Source organism: Oryctolagus cuniculus, chromosome 2 (assembly GCF_051225735.1).
Source record: "Oryctolagus cuniculus isolate XC-2025 breed Fujian yellow rabbit chromosome 2, ASM5122573v1, whole genome shotgun sequence".
Lineage (NCBI taxonomy): Eukaryota > Metazoa > Chordata > Mammalia > Lagomorpha > Leporidae > Oryctolagus > Oryctolagus cuniculus.
This window is the reverse complement of record NC_142868.1, coordinates 1,776,795-1,791,677: the sequence shown is the minus strand read 5'-3', so window position 1 is coordinate 1,791,677 and position 14,883 is coordinate 1,776,795. Positions and strand designations below refer to the sequence as shown.

General features: G+C 49.3%; 1 protein-coding gene across 10 annotated transcripts in view; it reads right to left on the bottom strand.

Annotated features, from left to right (window-relative positions):
• The window catches only part of GRK4 (G protein-coupled receptor kinase 4), an 84,726-nt gene that overhangs the window by 29,539 nt on the left and 40,304 nt on the right, over positions 1-14,883 (bottom strand). For 5 of the 10 annotated variants that reach the window (XR_016228564.1, XR_016228565.1, XR_016228569.1 and 2 more), the window contains exons 6-9: positions 12,117-12,209; positions 11,095-11,158; positions 3,720-3,860; positions 36-226 (exon numbers count right to left, since the gene is read on the bottom strand). Coding sequence is in view for 7 of the 10 variants with exons in the window: in XM_051836706.3 (XP_051692666.3) it covers positions 36-226; positions 3,720-3,860; positions 11,095-11,158; positions 12,117-12,209 (489 nt within the window). In the remaining 3 variants the exon portion in view is untranslated. The remainder of the gene's footprint in view (positions 1-35; positions 227-3,719; positions 3,861-11,094; positions 11,159-12,116; positions 12,210-14,883) is intronic. The other 5 variants (XM_089324975.1, XM_089324976.1, XM_070067980.2 and 2 more) reach the window with 4 other exon arrangements.

Here is a 14,883-nt window from a genome sequence, read left to right as displayed (position 1 = left end):
GTGTGTGCAGGCTGCATCAGGCAGTGCCTTCTTACCTGTATACAATCCGTTCCCTCTGCAAATCCTCCAAACCGCAGCACAGCTCTGCAGCATAGAAGACGGCTCTCTGCTCATCAAAGCCAGGGTTGCCCAGGTTGTAAATGTGAAACTTCAAGTCCCCTCCATTCATGATGGTCAGCACCAAACACAAGGTGTCTTTGGTTTCGTAAGTGTAGGCTAAACTAACCTAAAGATAACAGCATCATAAAAAATAAAACACAGAAAAGATGTTCATCCATTGAAAATTTACTCAAGTTGCTAATAAAATTCACGTAATATGTACGCGTCAGAGAAAGGCACGCTCCACACCGTGGGCCCCTCGGACCCTCACCCACCGAGGACCTCACTGCAGCTCTGTGCTCAGAGACCTTGCTGTGTCCAACTGACGCCTGGACAGCGACTCCTCCAGGCTCTGCCTCACTCACTGGGCCACCAACGTCTGTGCGTTTGGACTTCCCACAGCTGCACCTGGGTGATGCCCCCCAGCAGGGCAAGTCGGGTCTTACAGTCCCAAAACTTCAAATACCCCGGGTGCTCAGTCTTCAGTTTGAGCCGGGCTGATGGAAGCATAGTGGTCTCTTATTGTGTTTTTTAAATTTTTTTTTCTTATTGTGGTTTTAACTTCTATTTCTGTGTATATGCAAATATAGGGGATACTTTTTCAAGCATGTATTAGTCAATTGGTTGCTCTTTTGTGAAATGCCTGTTTGTGTTTTTTTTTTCCCACTTTTCTATCCACTTTTAAGTCAATTTATACATATGCCACTGGGATTTTGATTGGGACTATATTTAATTCCTTAATCTGTAGCTCAAATGGAGAGAACTGACATTGTCACTGCATTTAGTCTTCCAGTCCAGGAACACGAATTTCCCCTATGTATTTAGGCCTTCTATTATTTCTTTTTTTTCTTTTTAAAGGTTTATTTATTTGAATTATATATATATATATATATATATATATGGAGAGAGAAAGAGAGAGAGACAGAGAGAGAGAGGTAGAGTCAAGGGTTCACTCCCCAAATGGCTGCAACTGGAGCTGAGCTGATCTGAAGCCAGAAGCCAGGAGTTTCCTCTGGGTCTCCCATTCGGGTAAGGGCCCAAGCACTGGGCCATCTTCCGCTGCTTTCCCAGGCCATAGCAGAGAGCTGGATCAGAAGTGGAGCAGCTGAGACGCAAACCAGCGCCCATATGGGATGCCGGCACAGCAGGCCACAGTTTAACCCACTGTGCCATAGCACTGGCCACTACAATTTCTTGCAATAACAACTTATAGTCCTGTGTGGAAGTTTTGAATATTTCTGTCATGTCTTTCCTAGATGTTGATGTTTCTTTATGCTATTATAAATGCAATCAGTTAAATTTTCTTTTCCTAATTGCTTGTGGCAGACTCACAGCTAATCCCTCAGCTAAGTCTGAGACTGTCCCCACTGCAATCATGCTATTGGAGAACAGTGACTGTTTGTTCTAAAACCTCCTTTCCTTCCCTTCTCTCTAGACCTAATCTCTCATTTTTGCCCTCATTGCCTCGGTTACAATCACTAACGCGGTGCTGAGCAGAAGTGGCGACAGCCGTGACGGCCTCACCCAGGCCCCGGGGGAGGACTTTCAGCATGTCCCATCACTGCGGATGTGTGCCAGAGGTTCTCTAGAGGACGCTTCTGTGGGGAGCAATCCGGACTAGACTAAGTTACTCGAATTAGGACTTATTCTATGCATCTGCTCTCCCACAATATGGCGCTGGGAGAGAAGTAAACAGCTTCCGCACAGCTGCCTCCAGTTCAACCAATTAACTGTAGGACTTGCTCCTGATTGGAGAGCAGCGTACTCGGCGTGTGGGCAGCCGAGTTGGGATTGGCGGAGGAGGACTATAAAGGAGGAGAGAGACGGCATGCACCAGGAACATCTATGGGGAACATCTAAGGGAACCCGTGCAGCCCCCGAGAGAACCGGCCGGCGGTGTGCCACTCCCCTGCGGAAGTGGGGAATGTGGCCAGGGGGAACTGCCCTTCCACGGAGGTGGAAGGGATAGTAGCCAACCCGGGAAGAACCAGCAGCAAACCCGGGGAGGGCCGAGCAGACGAAAGAACAGCGCGGGGTCCTGTGTCGTTCCTCCACGAAGAGGGGGAGCGACATAATGGTGCCGTGACTCGGATATGAAGCCTAGGCAGGGTTTAGTGTCGTTCCTCCACGAAGAGGGGGAGCGACACGCTTCCTTCACAGTTGGTACTTAGAGTTGTTCATCAATGATGGGTGCAGCTATTGAGAGGATAATATCTTTCCTTTATCCTGGTAATGTGATAAGTTACATTAATTTATTTTCATTCCTGGAATAAATCCAACTTGTTCATGATGCATTAAAATAGTAAGGGGGTGGGGCTGGCATTGTGGCCAGCCTCTGCCTCTGGTGCCGGCATCCCATATGGGCGCTGGTTCGAGTCCCGGCTGCTCCACTTGCAACCCAGCTCTCTGCTGTGGCCTGGGAAAGCAGTGGAAGATGGCCCAAGTCCTTGGGTCCCTGCACCCACATGGGAGATCTGGAGGAAGCTTCTGGCTCCTAGTTTCAGATCAGCCCAGCCCCAGCAGTTGCAACCATGTGGGGAGTGAACCAGCGGATGGAAAACACCTCTCTCTCTCTCTCTCTCTCTCTCTTTTTTTTTTTTTTTGACAGGCAGAGTGGACAGTGAGAGAGAGAGAGAGAGAGAGAGAGAAAGGTCTTCCTTTTTTTCCGTTGGTTCACCCTCCAATGGCCGCTGCGGCCGGCGCACTGTGCTGATCCGAAGCCAAGAGCTAGGTGCTCCTCCTGGTCTCCCATGGGGTGCAGGGTCCAAGCACTTGGGCCATCCTCCACTGCACTCCCTGGCCACAGCAGAGAGCTGGCCTGGAAAAGGGGCAACCAGGACAGAATCCGGTGCCCTGACCAGAACTAGAACCTGGTGTGCCGGCGCCGCAGGCGGAGGATTAGCCTAGTGAGCCTCTCTCCCTCTTTTTTTTTAAAGATTTGTTTGTTTGAAAGGCAGAGTTACAGAGAGGCAGAGAGAGAGAGAAGGGCCAGCACTGTGGTACAGTAGTTTAATCCTCCGCCTGCAGCACTGACATCCCATTAGGCATCTGTTCGAGTCTTGGCTGAGCCTCTTCTGATCCAGCTCTCTGCTGTGGCCTGGGAAAGCAGCAGAAGATGGCCCAAATACTTGGGCTCCTGCACCCATGTGGGAGACCGGGAAGAAGCTCCTGGCTCCTGGCTTTGGATCAGCACAGCTCTGACTGTTGCAGCCATTTGGGAAGTGAACCAGCGGATGGAAGACATCTCTTTCTGTCTCCACTCCCTCTCTCTTTCTGTAACTCTACCTCTTAAATAAAAATCTTAAAAAAAAAAAGTAGTAAGAGAGAAAGTGCCAGCTGCAGGCAGAGGAGAAGAGTACAGAGAACAGAGGAGAGCGGATTTGGTACTGTGGCCACTGGGTGGCACGCAGCTGACCGCAGTTACATTACACAGTATTCCTCACTGGTCTTTCCCTTGGATTCACAAGGACCCCTTACCATCACCAGTCACTCACTGAGGACCTTCTCCCACACCAGGCCTGCTCCAAGCCCAGGATGCAGTGCTAACTAAGAAGACCTGGTCACGGTGGGGGTGGGAGACCGGGGCTGGGCGCATGACAAGGACGAGAGGGGACACTTACTACAAATCTGCTGTTCACTTTTTCTAGCAGTTTTTTCTCGTTCAAAGCCATGGCTTCACCTTTCCTCTTCTTTATTCTTTTTTTTTCTAGCTTTTTACAGGCATACATTTTTCCTGTGGCTCGCACTTGACAGGCACAAACCTAGGGGTGGTTTTGTTCAGAGAGAGAGAGAGAGAAATAGAGAGAGAAAGAGAGGCTTAGCCACTCCTGACATTTTTTAAAAAAGATTTATTTATTTGAAAGAGTTACAGAGACAGAGGGAGATCTTCCATTTGCTGGTTCACTCCCCAGACGGCTGCAAAAGCGCAAGCTGGAGGCAGGAGCTTCATCCAGATCTGCCATGTGAGTATAGGGCCTCCATCGCTTGGGCCATCTTCCACTGCTTTCCCAGGCCATTAGCAGGGAGCTGGATGGGAAGTGGAGTAGTGGGGACTTGAACCGGTGCCCATAGGAGATTTCTGCATGGCAGGCAGTGGCTTTATCTGCTATGCTGCAATGCAGGCCTCTGACCTTGACATTTCCTAGGTTACACACAAGACTGTTCTCTGTGATACTTATTTCTGGTAAGATCCAGCAGTGGCCCCTGAGGAGCCAAGACCGCTGCAGTGGTGGACATGGATCCTCACTTCTTGTCCCTAGAAAACTGCTAGGAGAACAAAGTGAATTTAATTTTGTACTTCATAAATTCTAAGACAGGAACCAATGGAACAGGTTGCTCACAGGTGATCATGATACATCTGTTTAAATACAGCCCCTTACATCTATTTTATTTTTGTGCAAAAGAACAAAAGTTTTGGGCCAGTTTTTGGGTAGTGCAGCGGGTTAAGCTACTGTGTACAGTGCCAGCAGCCCATACCAGAGTGCCAAGTCAGTCCCAGCTGCTCTAGTTCCAATGCAGCTCCCTGCTAATGTACTCGGGAAGGCAGCAGAAGATGGCCCAAGTACTTGGGCCCCTGCCACCCATGTGGGAGACCTGGATGACATTCTTAGCTCCGCGCTTCAGACTGGCCCCTTGCTTTAGCCTGGCCCTGCCCTGGCTGTTGTGGACATTTGAGGAGTGAGCAAATGAATGGAAGACATATGTGTGTGTGTGTGTGTGTGTGTGTGTCTTCTCACTGATGCTCTGCCTTTCAAATAAATAATAAATCTTTTAAAAATAAAAGCAAAAGTTTTCAAATATGAAACTAAAAAGATCCTTGATTTATTAAATTAAAAAGTTCAAGAATATAAGGAAATATGTTTCACAGAGTTCAGATTTTATATCATTATTTTATCTAGATAGTTCTTAAAGTAACATTTCTATGCTATTTTAACTTCACATTTTGAAAGTTTTCAAGCACACAAAAGTGGAGAGAGAAATAGTACATGAAGCTTCTTGTTAACATATGACTATCATGTTTCCTGTGACTCCAAGTATGGCACACACACACATCATATCACGCACACAAAACACACACATACACACAGGATTACTTTAAAAGCCAATACAGTGATGGTAAAAGTAACATAAAGTTTGGTGTGGAAAATACTGACAGTAATCAGGACAATGATTTAAAAAAATTTTAATTCCAGATCTTTGTCTGTAAACTTTGCTGTAAAGGCTTCTAAGTCCACATCTGTACACATGCATGCAAGAAAATATACTTCGCTCCCCTGTAACCTCTACCTTTTAGAGCAACAGTGGGCTCACACCACAGAGCAGGTAATGTTTCCTAACCTTATCCTGTACTCACTGTATGACTATTTCCCCATCATCAAATGTTCTATTAAGAAATGGCTATTCAGGGGCGTAGCAGGTAAAGCTGCTGTCTACAGTGCCTGCATCCCATGTGGGCACTGGTTCAGGTCCTGGCTGCTCCACTTCCCATCCAGCTCTCTGCCGTGGCCTGGGAAAGCAGTAGAAGATGGCCCAAGTCCTTGGGCCCCTGCACCCACGTGGGAGACCCAAAAGAAGCTCCTGGCTCCTGGCTTTGGATTGGTGCAGCTCAGCTCTGGCCATTGCGGCCATCTGGGGAGTGAACCAGCAGATAGAAGACTTCTCTCTCTCTCTCTCTCTCTCTCTCTCTCTCTCTGCTTCTCCTTCTCTCTCTGTGTAACTCTATCGAATAAATAAATCTTAAAGAAAAAAAAGAAGATAGCTATTCAGGGTCAGCACTGTGGCATAGTAGGTTTAACCCTGTGGCACCGGCATCCCATATGGGCACCAGTTCAAGTCCCTGCTGCTCCATTTATGATCCAGCTCTCTGCTGGTGGCCTGGGAAAGCAGTGGAAGATGGCCCAAGTGTGTGGGCCCCTGCACCCACGTGGGAGACCTGGAAGAGGCTCCTATCTCCAGATCGGCCCAGCTCCAGCTGTTGGGACACTTGGGGAATGAACCAACGGATAGAAGACCTCTCTCTGTCTCTCCCTCTCTCTGCCTCTCTGTTTAAGATATGACTATCTGAGGAGCAGTGCTGTGGCATAGCAGGTAAAGCCACCCCCTACTCTGCGGCGTTCCATATGGGCGTTGGCTCAAGTCCCAGTTGCCCCACTTGCAATCCAGCATCCTGTGAATGCCTCTTTCTGAGATACCTGCTGCCCTTCAAGGCTGGGAGCAGAAGCGTCTGCCTATCTGCCTTCCAACTGCGCCTGCTTCCAAGCCACAGCCCAATTCTGGAGGGCTGAAAGCAAGGCTGAGACAACTGCTGACAGAACAAGACCAGTTAGGTCTGACCTCCCACACTGCAGGAGGTGTCAGTTAGGTCTGACCTCCCACACTGCAGGGGGTGCCAGTTAGGTCTGACCTCCCACACTGCAGGAGGTATCAGTTAGGTCTGACCTCCCGCACTGCAGGAGGTATCAGTTAGGTCTGACCTCACACACTGCAGGAGGTATCAGTTAGGTCTGACTTCCCACACTGCAGGAGGTGTCAGTTAGGTCTGACCTCCCACACTGCACGAGGTGTCAGTTAGGTCTGACCTCCCACACTGCAGGGGGGTATCAGTTAGGTCTGACCTCACACACTGCAGGAGGTGTCAGGTCTGACCTCCCACACTGCAGGAGGTGCCAGTTAGGTCTGACCTCCCACACTGCAGGGGGTATCAGTTAGGTCTGACCGCCCACACTGCAGGAGGAGCCAGTTAGGTCTGACCTCACACACTGCAGGGGGTGTCAGTTAGGTCTGACCTCACATACTGCAGGGGGTATCAGTTAGGTCTGACCTCCCACACTGCAGGAAGTATCAGTGAGGTCTGACCTCCCACACTGCAGGAGGTGTCAGTTAGGTCTGACCTCACACACTGCAGGAGGAGCCAGTTAGGTCTGACCTCACACACTGCAGGAGAGCCAGTTAGGTCTGACCTCCCACACTGCAGGAGGAGCCAGTTAGGTCTGACCTCCCACACTGCAGGAAGTATCAGTGAGGTCTGACCTCCCACACTGCAGGAGGAGCCAGTTAGGTCTGACCTCCCACACTGCAGGAGGTATTAGTTAGGTCTGACCGCCCACACTGCAGGAGGAGCCAGTTAGGTCTGACCTCCCACACTGCAGGAGAGCCAGTTAGGTCTGACCTCCCACACTGCACGAGGTGTCAGTTAGGTCTGACCTCCCACACTGCAGGAGGTGTCAGTTAGGTCTGACCTCCCACACTGCAGGAGGTGCCAGTTAGGTCTGACCTCCCACACTGCAGGAGTTGTCAGTTAGGTCTGACCTCCCACACTGCAGGAGGAGCCAGTTAGGTCTGACCTCACACACTGCAGGAGGTATCAGTTAGGTCTGACCTCCCACACTGCAGGAGGAGCCAGTTAGGTCTGACCTCCCACACTGCAGGAAGTATCAGTGAGGTCTGACCTCCCACACTGCAGGAGGTGCCAGTTAGGTCTGACCTCCCACACTGCAGGAGGTATCAGTTAGGTCTGACCTCCCACACTGCAGGAGAGTCAGTTAGGTCTGACCTCACACACTGCAGGAGGTATCAGTTAGGTCTGACCTCCCACACTGCAGGAGGAGCCAGTTAGGTCTGACCTCCCACACTGCAGGAAGTATCAGTGAGGTCTGACCTCCCACACTGCAGGAGGTGTCAGTTAGGTCTGACCTCACACACTGCAGGAGGTATCAGTTAGGTCTGACCGCCCACACTGCAGGAGGAGCCAGTTAGGTCTGACCTCCCACACTGCAGGAGAGTCAGTTAGGTCTGACCTCACACACTGCAGGGGGTATCAGTTAGGTCTGACCTCCCACACTGCAGGAGGAGCCAGTTAGGTCTGACCTCACACACTGCAGGAGGTATCAGTTAGGTCTGACCTCCCACACTGCAGGAGGAGCCAGTTAGGTCTGACCTCCCACACTGCAGGAAGTATCAGTGAGGTCTGACCTCCCACACTGCAGGAGGTGTCAGTTAGGTCTGACCTCCCACACTGCAGGGGGTATCAGTTAGGTCTGACCTCCCACACTGCAGGGGGTATCAGTTAGGTCTGACCTCCCACACTGCAGGGGGTATCAGTTAGGTCTGACCTCCCACACTGCACGAGGTGTCAGTTAGGTCTGACCTCCCACACTGCAGGAGGTGTCAGTTAGGTCTGACCTCCCACACTGCAGGAGGTGCCAGTTAGGTCTGACCTCCCCCACTGCAGGGGGTGCCAGCGTTTGGGAAGCTAAGTGCACCACTGGACTCTCAAGTGGGAGGGACCAAGAATGCGCCTGCTCTGGAGTCAGCAGGGCTCCTCCTGACCAGCACTCACTGTAGAAATGGACGGCCGCACTGCCCTCGGACCCTGGCCCAGCGTATACCACACCCAGAACACGTCCTTGAGGAATCACCATCGCCTGTTCACTCGTTTAATCATTTGTTGGAAACCAAAGTAAGTGTGTTCAAAAGTAACCCACAAAATCTTCAATTCATCCAAATTCCCCCAAATTGCTTACACTGGCAGGAGAGTTTAGCCTGACAGTTTGAGCCACTTGTTAGAGGCCCACGTCCTGTATCCGAGAGCCAGGGTTGATGCCTGGCTCCCGGGAACCGCATGCATGCCGCCGATGAGCGTTCTAGCTCACTCTCTATACACCTGTCCTGCTGTATCCCTCAAGCGAATAAAATAATTTGCTAACATGTTCTACTGAGTCCATTTAAGAAGGTCTCGTGTGACTATTAGAACACTGTTTTGCAAACGTAAGACCCATGTCCCTTAAACCTCTTTTCCTTTGTTCCTCGACAAAATCCGAGTCTTTACCCTTAGAGATCGTGGAAGGCAGAACAGGATGACTGCAGAGAGGAAGCACGATTCCTGCTCTAGGATGTATCAGACAGGATGGTTTCCTAAAGATATCCTCCACGGAAGAGCTCCTACGAGCGTGCGGTCAGGGAGGCGAAGTGTCGTAAAGCGTCTCCAGGACGGCAGCAGCAGCACGGCCAGTTCTCCTGAAGTAGCGGCCGTGATGACCAATTTCCTACCAGGCCAACTGCGAAAGGACTGCAGGCCTCACCCATAGTGTGCTGCCTCTCGGGTCAGCTTTCTAACTCACTGGGGAATTTAAATACATTTGTCTAGCCTTCTCCTCACTCCAGCATACAGTGTTAGCGCTCTGAGGGCTACAAGAGGTGAGCTCCACCACTCCAGGGCGTTGCTGAGGTAACTAACATCTCAGAAGACAGCATGCTGGTCTGACCCCCCTGCACGGTGGTCTCCATGCAGGACAGCCATCCTGGGGCCAGCACTATGGCTACCGGGTAAAGCCGCCACCCGCGATGTCAGAATCCCATATGGGCTCTGGCTTGTGTCCTGGCTGCTCCACTTCTAATCCAGCTCCATGCTAATGCTCCTGGGAAGGCAGTGGAAGATGGCCCCAGTGTTTGGGCCCTTGTCACCCACATGGGAGACCTGGCTTCTGGCTTCAGCCTGGCACAGCCCTAGCCATTGTGGCCATCTGGGAGTGAACCAGCTGATGGAAGATCTCTCTCTCTCCCTCCTTCTCTGTAACTCTTGACTTTCATATAAATAAATAAATATTTTTAAAGAAATTATCTGTTATGAATAAGTGGGTAGGTTTCTTAGGATCTGCCCAAATTACTACTTTTTTTTAAAAAAAGAGATTTATTTATTTATTTATTTGAAAGAGTTACACAGAGAGAGGAGAGGCAGAGAGAGAGAGGTCTCTTCCATCCGTTGGTTCACTCCGCAATTGGCCGCAATGGCTGGAGCTGCGCCAGTCTGAAGAAGGACCCAGGAGCTTCTTCTGGGTCTCCCATGTGGGTGCAGGGGCCCAAGGACTTGGGCCATCTTCTACTGCTTTCCCAGGCCATAGCAGAGAGCTGGATCGGAAGTGGAGCAGCCGGGACTAGAACCGGTGCCCATATGGAACGCCAGCGCTTCAGGCCAGGGTGTTAACCAACTGCACCACAGCACCGGCCCCCAAATTACTACATTTTTAAACATATTTTTACATAAGTGCAGCATATATCCAAATACAGTTACATTAAATAAGCATATTTAACAATGTAGCCGGTACTGCATGAATTTGGGGGCTAGTCCTAAATTGTGGAAACAGAATAACAAGTTCCATGTGTGGAAACAAAATAACAAGTTCCATGTGGAAACAGAATAACAAGTTCCATGTGGAAACAGAATAACTGCTTTTGAACTTTGACTTATTTATTAGAGGGAGACAGAGAGCGAGCTCCTGTCCACTGGGTCACTTCCCGGATGTCTTTAGCAGGGCTGAAGCCAGGAGCCAGGAACTCAACCCAGGTCTCCCACATGGTAGCAGGACCCCAATTCCATGAGCCGTAACTACTGCCTCCTGGGGTCTCCCTTAGCAGGAAGCTGGAGCCAGGAATCAAACTCCAGCATTCCAATGGGGGCCTGGACATCTGAACGAGAACCCTAACCTCTAGGCTAAATTCTCACTCTAAGAATAGCCTTCGCATCTGGACAGAACTTGAACATTAAGCATGGGACAACAGCTTCTGTGAGAAACAGGAGCCACCGCCTGTGATGCTGCATGCCATATGGGCACCAGTTTGCATCCTGGCTACACCACTTCCAATCCTGCCCTCTGCTAATACACTGGGGAAGCAGTGGAGGATGGCCAAGTCCTTGATCCCTTGCACCAACCTGGGAGACCCAGATGGAGTTCCAGGCTCCTGGCTTTGCCTGGACAAGACCTGGCTGTTGTGGCTATCTGGGTAGTGAAACCAATGGATAGAAGATCTCTCTTTAACTCTAACTCTGCCTTTGAAATAAAGAAATAAATCTTAAAGAAAAGATAATCACAGTTGGCTAAAATTCCCAAAAAGTATGATAAGGAAACATTGCAGTGGTAAAAGTGGGGTCTTCCAACGACCTGGCTTTCTACCCACCCAGCAGACAGGTACCATGCACACCTGGCACACCTTACTCACCTCTCCAAATCCGCCTTTTCCTAGAACTCTGTAATGTCTAAATGTGTTCTTTGTTACTGGTTGCCTAATTAATTGAAAAAAAAAAAGTTTCAGGTCTCACATTGCATTGTTACCTTAAAGCAGAAAAGCCTACCAGCCCTTGTTCTAGTCTTACTTACTAAGCCATACAGCTCAAATGAATGCCCGGACAAAGGGTTTGGTGCTCAGGGATTGCGGCCCCCAACAAGCACATTTAACAAAACATGGGAGCAAGACACAGAACTAAATCTTCATAGAATTTCCCTCACTAAGTAAAGGCAGGTGTGCAGCCTGCCTCCCTAGGACGCATGGCATGGTCTTCGGCACGCCCCCTGGGCCTGACGGACAGCTGGTGAGGAAAAGGACATCTACGGTGCAGGGTCCTTTGACCAGGAAATTCTAAGGAAAAAGGAGCTTCGAAGAAGATGCTTCCATCCAACAGCTCAAGAGAAACGTGAATGAACTCAAAATGGATATTTCATCAAAAATAACTACAACGGTAGTAACAGTTACTGGTTAACACAGTAGCTAACAGTAGTGGCAGCTAACACTTCCGGATCATTTATTCTGTACACCAAGCACGTGCTGAGCATTTTGCATGCATTTCCCAGGTGACGCCAGCCACCGTCCAACTCTGCCTGAAACTCGTCCCCGCTGAGTCCCCTGTGCCAGGTCACGCAGCTAGCAAGAGGCTGGGCAGGGACTTCTGCCGCACAGTGTCAACCACTGCACCAGATTACATTATTGCTCATCTAAGGTAGAAGTTATCTTCCAACCACTGCACCAACAGGTCTAACCCCATTTTAAAAAAGAGAGGAAAAAATCAACTGAGTAAGAAGAAATTGTATAATACTGGACCCAGTAATAATTTCTGTGCAAAAAAGCCATATACAATTTAAGATTTCCAATAGTTCTTATATTTTGACAGATAGAAAAGTACAGTTCAATCAATATGTAGTATGAGAAGTTATTACCTGTTTCATTGAGTCTTAAATAGGACATACCTTTCCAGCCATTTCCATTGTAAAAACCGAGAAAAATATGAGCTTTCTTGGTATTCTTCAAATGGTTTTTTGCTTAAATAGCTATGGACAATTCTAGAAAAAAGATTTTATGCAATTATATATACTTGTTGCATTCCATTATGAAAATAATTGTGCTTCAGTGTGATAACACGCACTGAAATTCAACCATCACACCACTCAGCATGTGGAGTTTGTAATCATGAGGCATCCACACCAGGTTCTAACGCTATCAGTTACAATAAAGAAGGTAAAAATTCAAAAGAAATAAAATCATTTTACTCTCCCAAAGTCAGGGGTTCTTTTATACATACATAGACTTCAGGGAAAAAATACTCGACAGAAAGAACATGCCAGTAGGAAGACAACAGCTTAAAATACATTTAAATTGTGTGTGTGTGTTTCATGAAAATGTCAACGTGTTGCAAGTGAGACTGAAATGAAGAGCTGAGTGATGACAGACAGGAGATAATGTTGACTTGTGAGACACCCTTTTCTGATACTGAAAATAAAGCACCGCTAAATTATTTTATGCAATACATCTCTTGAAAAAGCTGTATGCACTTAACCTTGTTGTTAGGTTTCATTTATAATTTTACTATACAAGTAGTGGGAACATACGAGGGAAAAATGGCCTGCCGGTACAGCAGCTCATGACTCAGTAAACACCTACAGAGCACACTGCAAGCAGAGTCTGCATTCCAGAGGAAAAGCGGCAGATGAAGCCACACCCTGAAAGTCTGACAGCCTAGCTGGGGAGGCTGATACCGTAGCCCTAAGGGAACGGGGCCGGGCAACCACCGCACGCCCTGCTGGTGCAGAGCACCTGCTGTGGAAGGAGATGATGGCAGGCTTCTGAGCAGGTGAAGTCACCCCGGGGAGGGACGAAGGGACAGGCATCGCAGGCGCTGACGAGCGTCCAAGTGGCAGAGGCCGTGGTTTACTGGGGAATGCTAGCAAGTTCTGGAACTGAAGAAACTGGAAATCATCCCAGGATTTCCACTGATGTTTTGAATTCTGAGTAAGTCACGTGATCTGCTTCACTTTATATTGTAAAACAGGGTTTTCACTTGCTTTTGACTAATATTAAAGAACAGTGATTCTCAAATGTACTTGTAAAAACCTCATTCTCTCATCAGTCCACGGCGGGTCTTCCAAAGATCACCAGACATGTAACAAACATCACTGCTCTGAGTAAGGGAGAGAAAAATGTCTGTGCTTTCTTCCTTTTAAAATTTATTTTACTGGAGAGGCAGAGTTACAGATGTGGGAGAGACAGAGAGAGAGTTCTTCCATCTGCTGGTTCATTCCCCAAACAGCTGCAACGGTCAGAGCTGGGCCAATCTGAACCCAGGAGCCGGGAGTCTCTTCCAGGTCTCCTGCTAGGAGCAGGGCCCAAGGACTTGGCCATCTTCTGCTGCTTTCCCAGGCCACAGCAGAGAGCTGGATCGGAAGTGGAGCAGCCGGGACTAGAACCAGCACCCATATGGCTGCCAGCACTGCAGGCGGAGGCTTAACCTACTACACCACAGCGCCGACCCCATCTTTTTTAAAAATATAACACACATAATCAAAAGCTCTTTGGGTCCTTTGTCATGCGTAAGAGTGTGACAGCATTCAGAGACAAAAGGTTTGAAGCTTCTTCCACAGGCAACTTCAGGGCTGAACACTGTTCTGGGGCTCCCTAGAGCACCCTGAAATTTCCTGGTGGAATCAAGGAATCGGTTCCTTGTCCCAGGTGTCACATGGATGGCTCAATCCCAAATAGGTCTGAACCAACTTCACGGTTCTGATACTCTTTGCTTGGGTAATATCACCTTTACAGAGACATTCAAAGTAGCTCCACGAAAACAAAAGCTCCGATATCGACTTCCTTCAACACGTTTACCAGCCTGAGACTGACAGGGCTCCTGACTGTGACTGACTTCTCAGTCCTCCTCTCGGAACTAAGACTGCTCCTCTGCACTGGGATACAAGCCCGTCATGCACACTTCGAAACAAAGTTATGAGACTTAAATGCATCCTCAGTTCAACGCTGGTTTCAGTCTGTTCAACCCGGCAATTGCCATTGGTGGCTACGCCCTGTGGCCTCCCCTCAGCCCATGCTGGGAAGACAACAGGCAGCAGCAGGAATCACGTTCATGACGCAGCATCAGCATTCTGGAATCCAGAATCAGAAGCAAAGCTTTTTGGGGTTGTAACAATACAGAGACGAGACAGAATGCCCCAGCCCACTGAAACCCCTACCTAGTGTCTACAAGGTATTATGATGTGTTACTCCTCAACCCAGGTTGTCTGGCGTCTGCCACCTCCCTGCGCTGACACAGTCTTAGCTGGGGCCACTAACACCTGCAATAGAGACAGGCCAGGCCAGAAGCCCGACCACCCAACTGAAAGGTATCAGGGTGAAGAAGGGAAGAATGGCCTGCAGGCTCTCTCCACACAACTCTTCTCTCACTTCCTCTCTGCCCGCACTGCCTGCATCTGGCCTCGGGAGCCACAGCCTCAGCCGCACCTAGACAGAGGCCCTGTGCCTCTCGGAGTCTACCTCTCAGCCTTGCTTGATGACTAGAGCACATCTCAAACCCAGCACGTCCCCTGGCAGACTGCAGGGTCAGCCTGCCCTCGCCTTCTGCCCTCTAGATGTCTCTAAAGCCCATTCCTTTCTCTCTGTTGCGGTCATCACCCTGTTCAGGCCACCACGCCAGCTGCCCTGGACAACTACAACAACCTGTCAGGCCCATCTCAT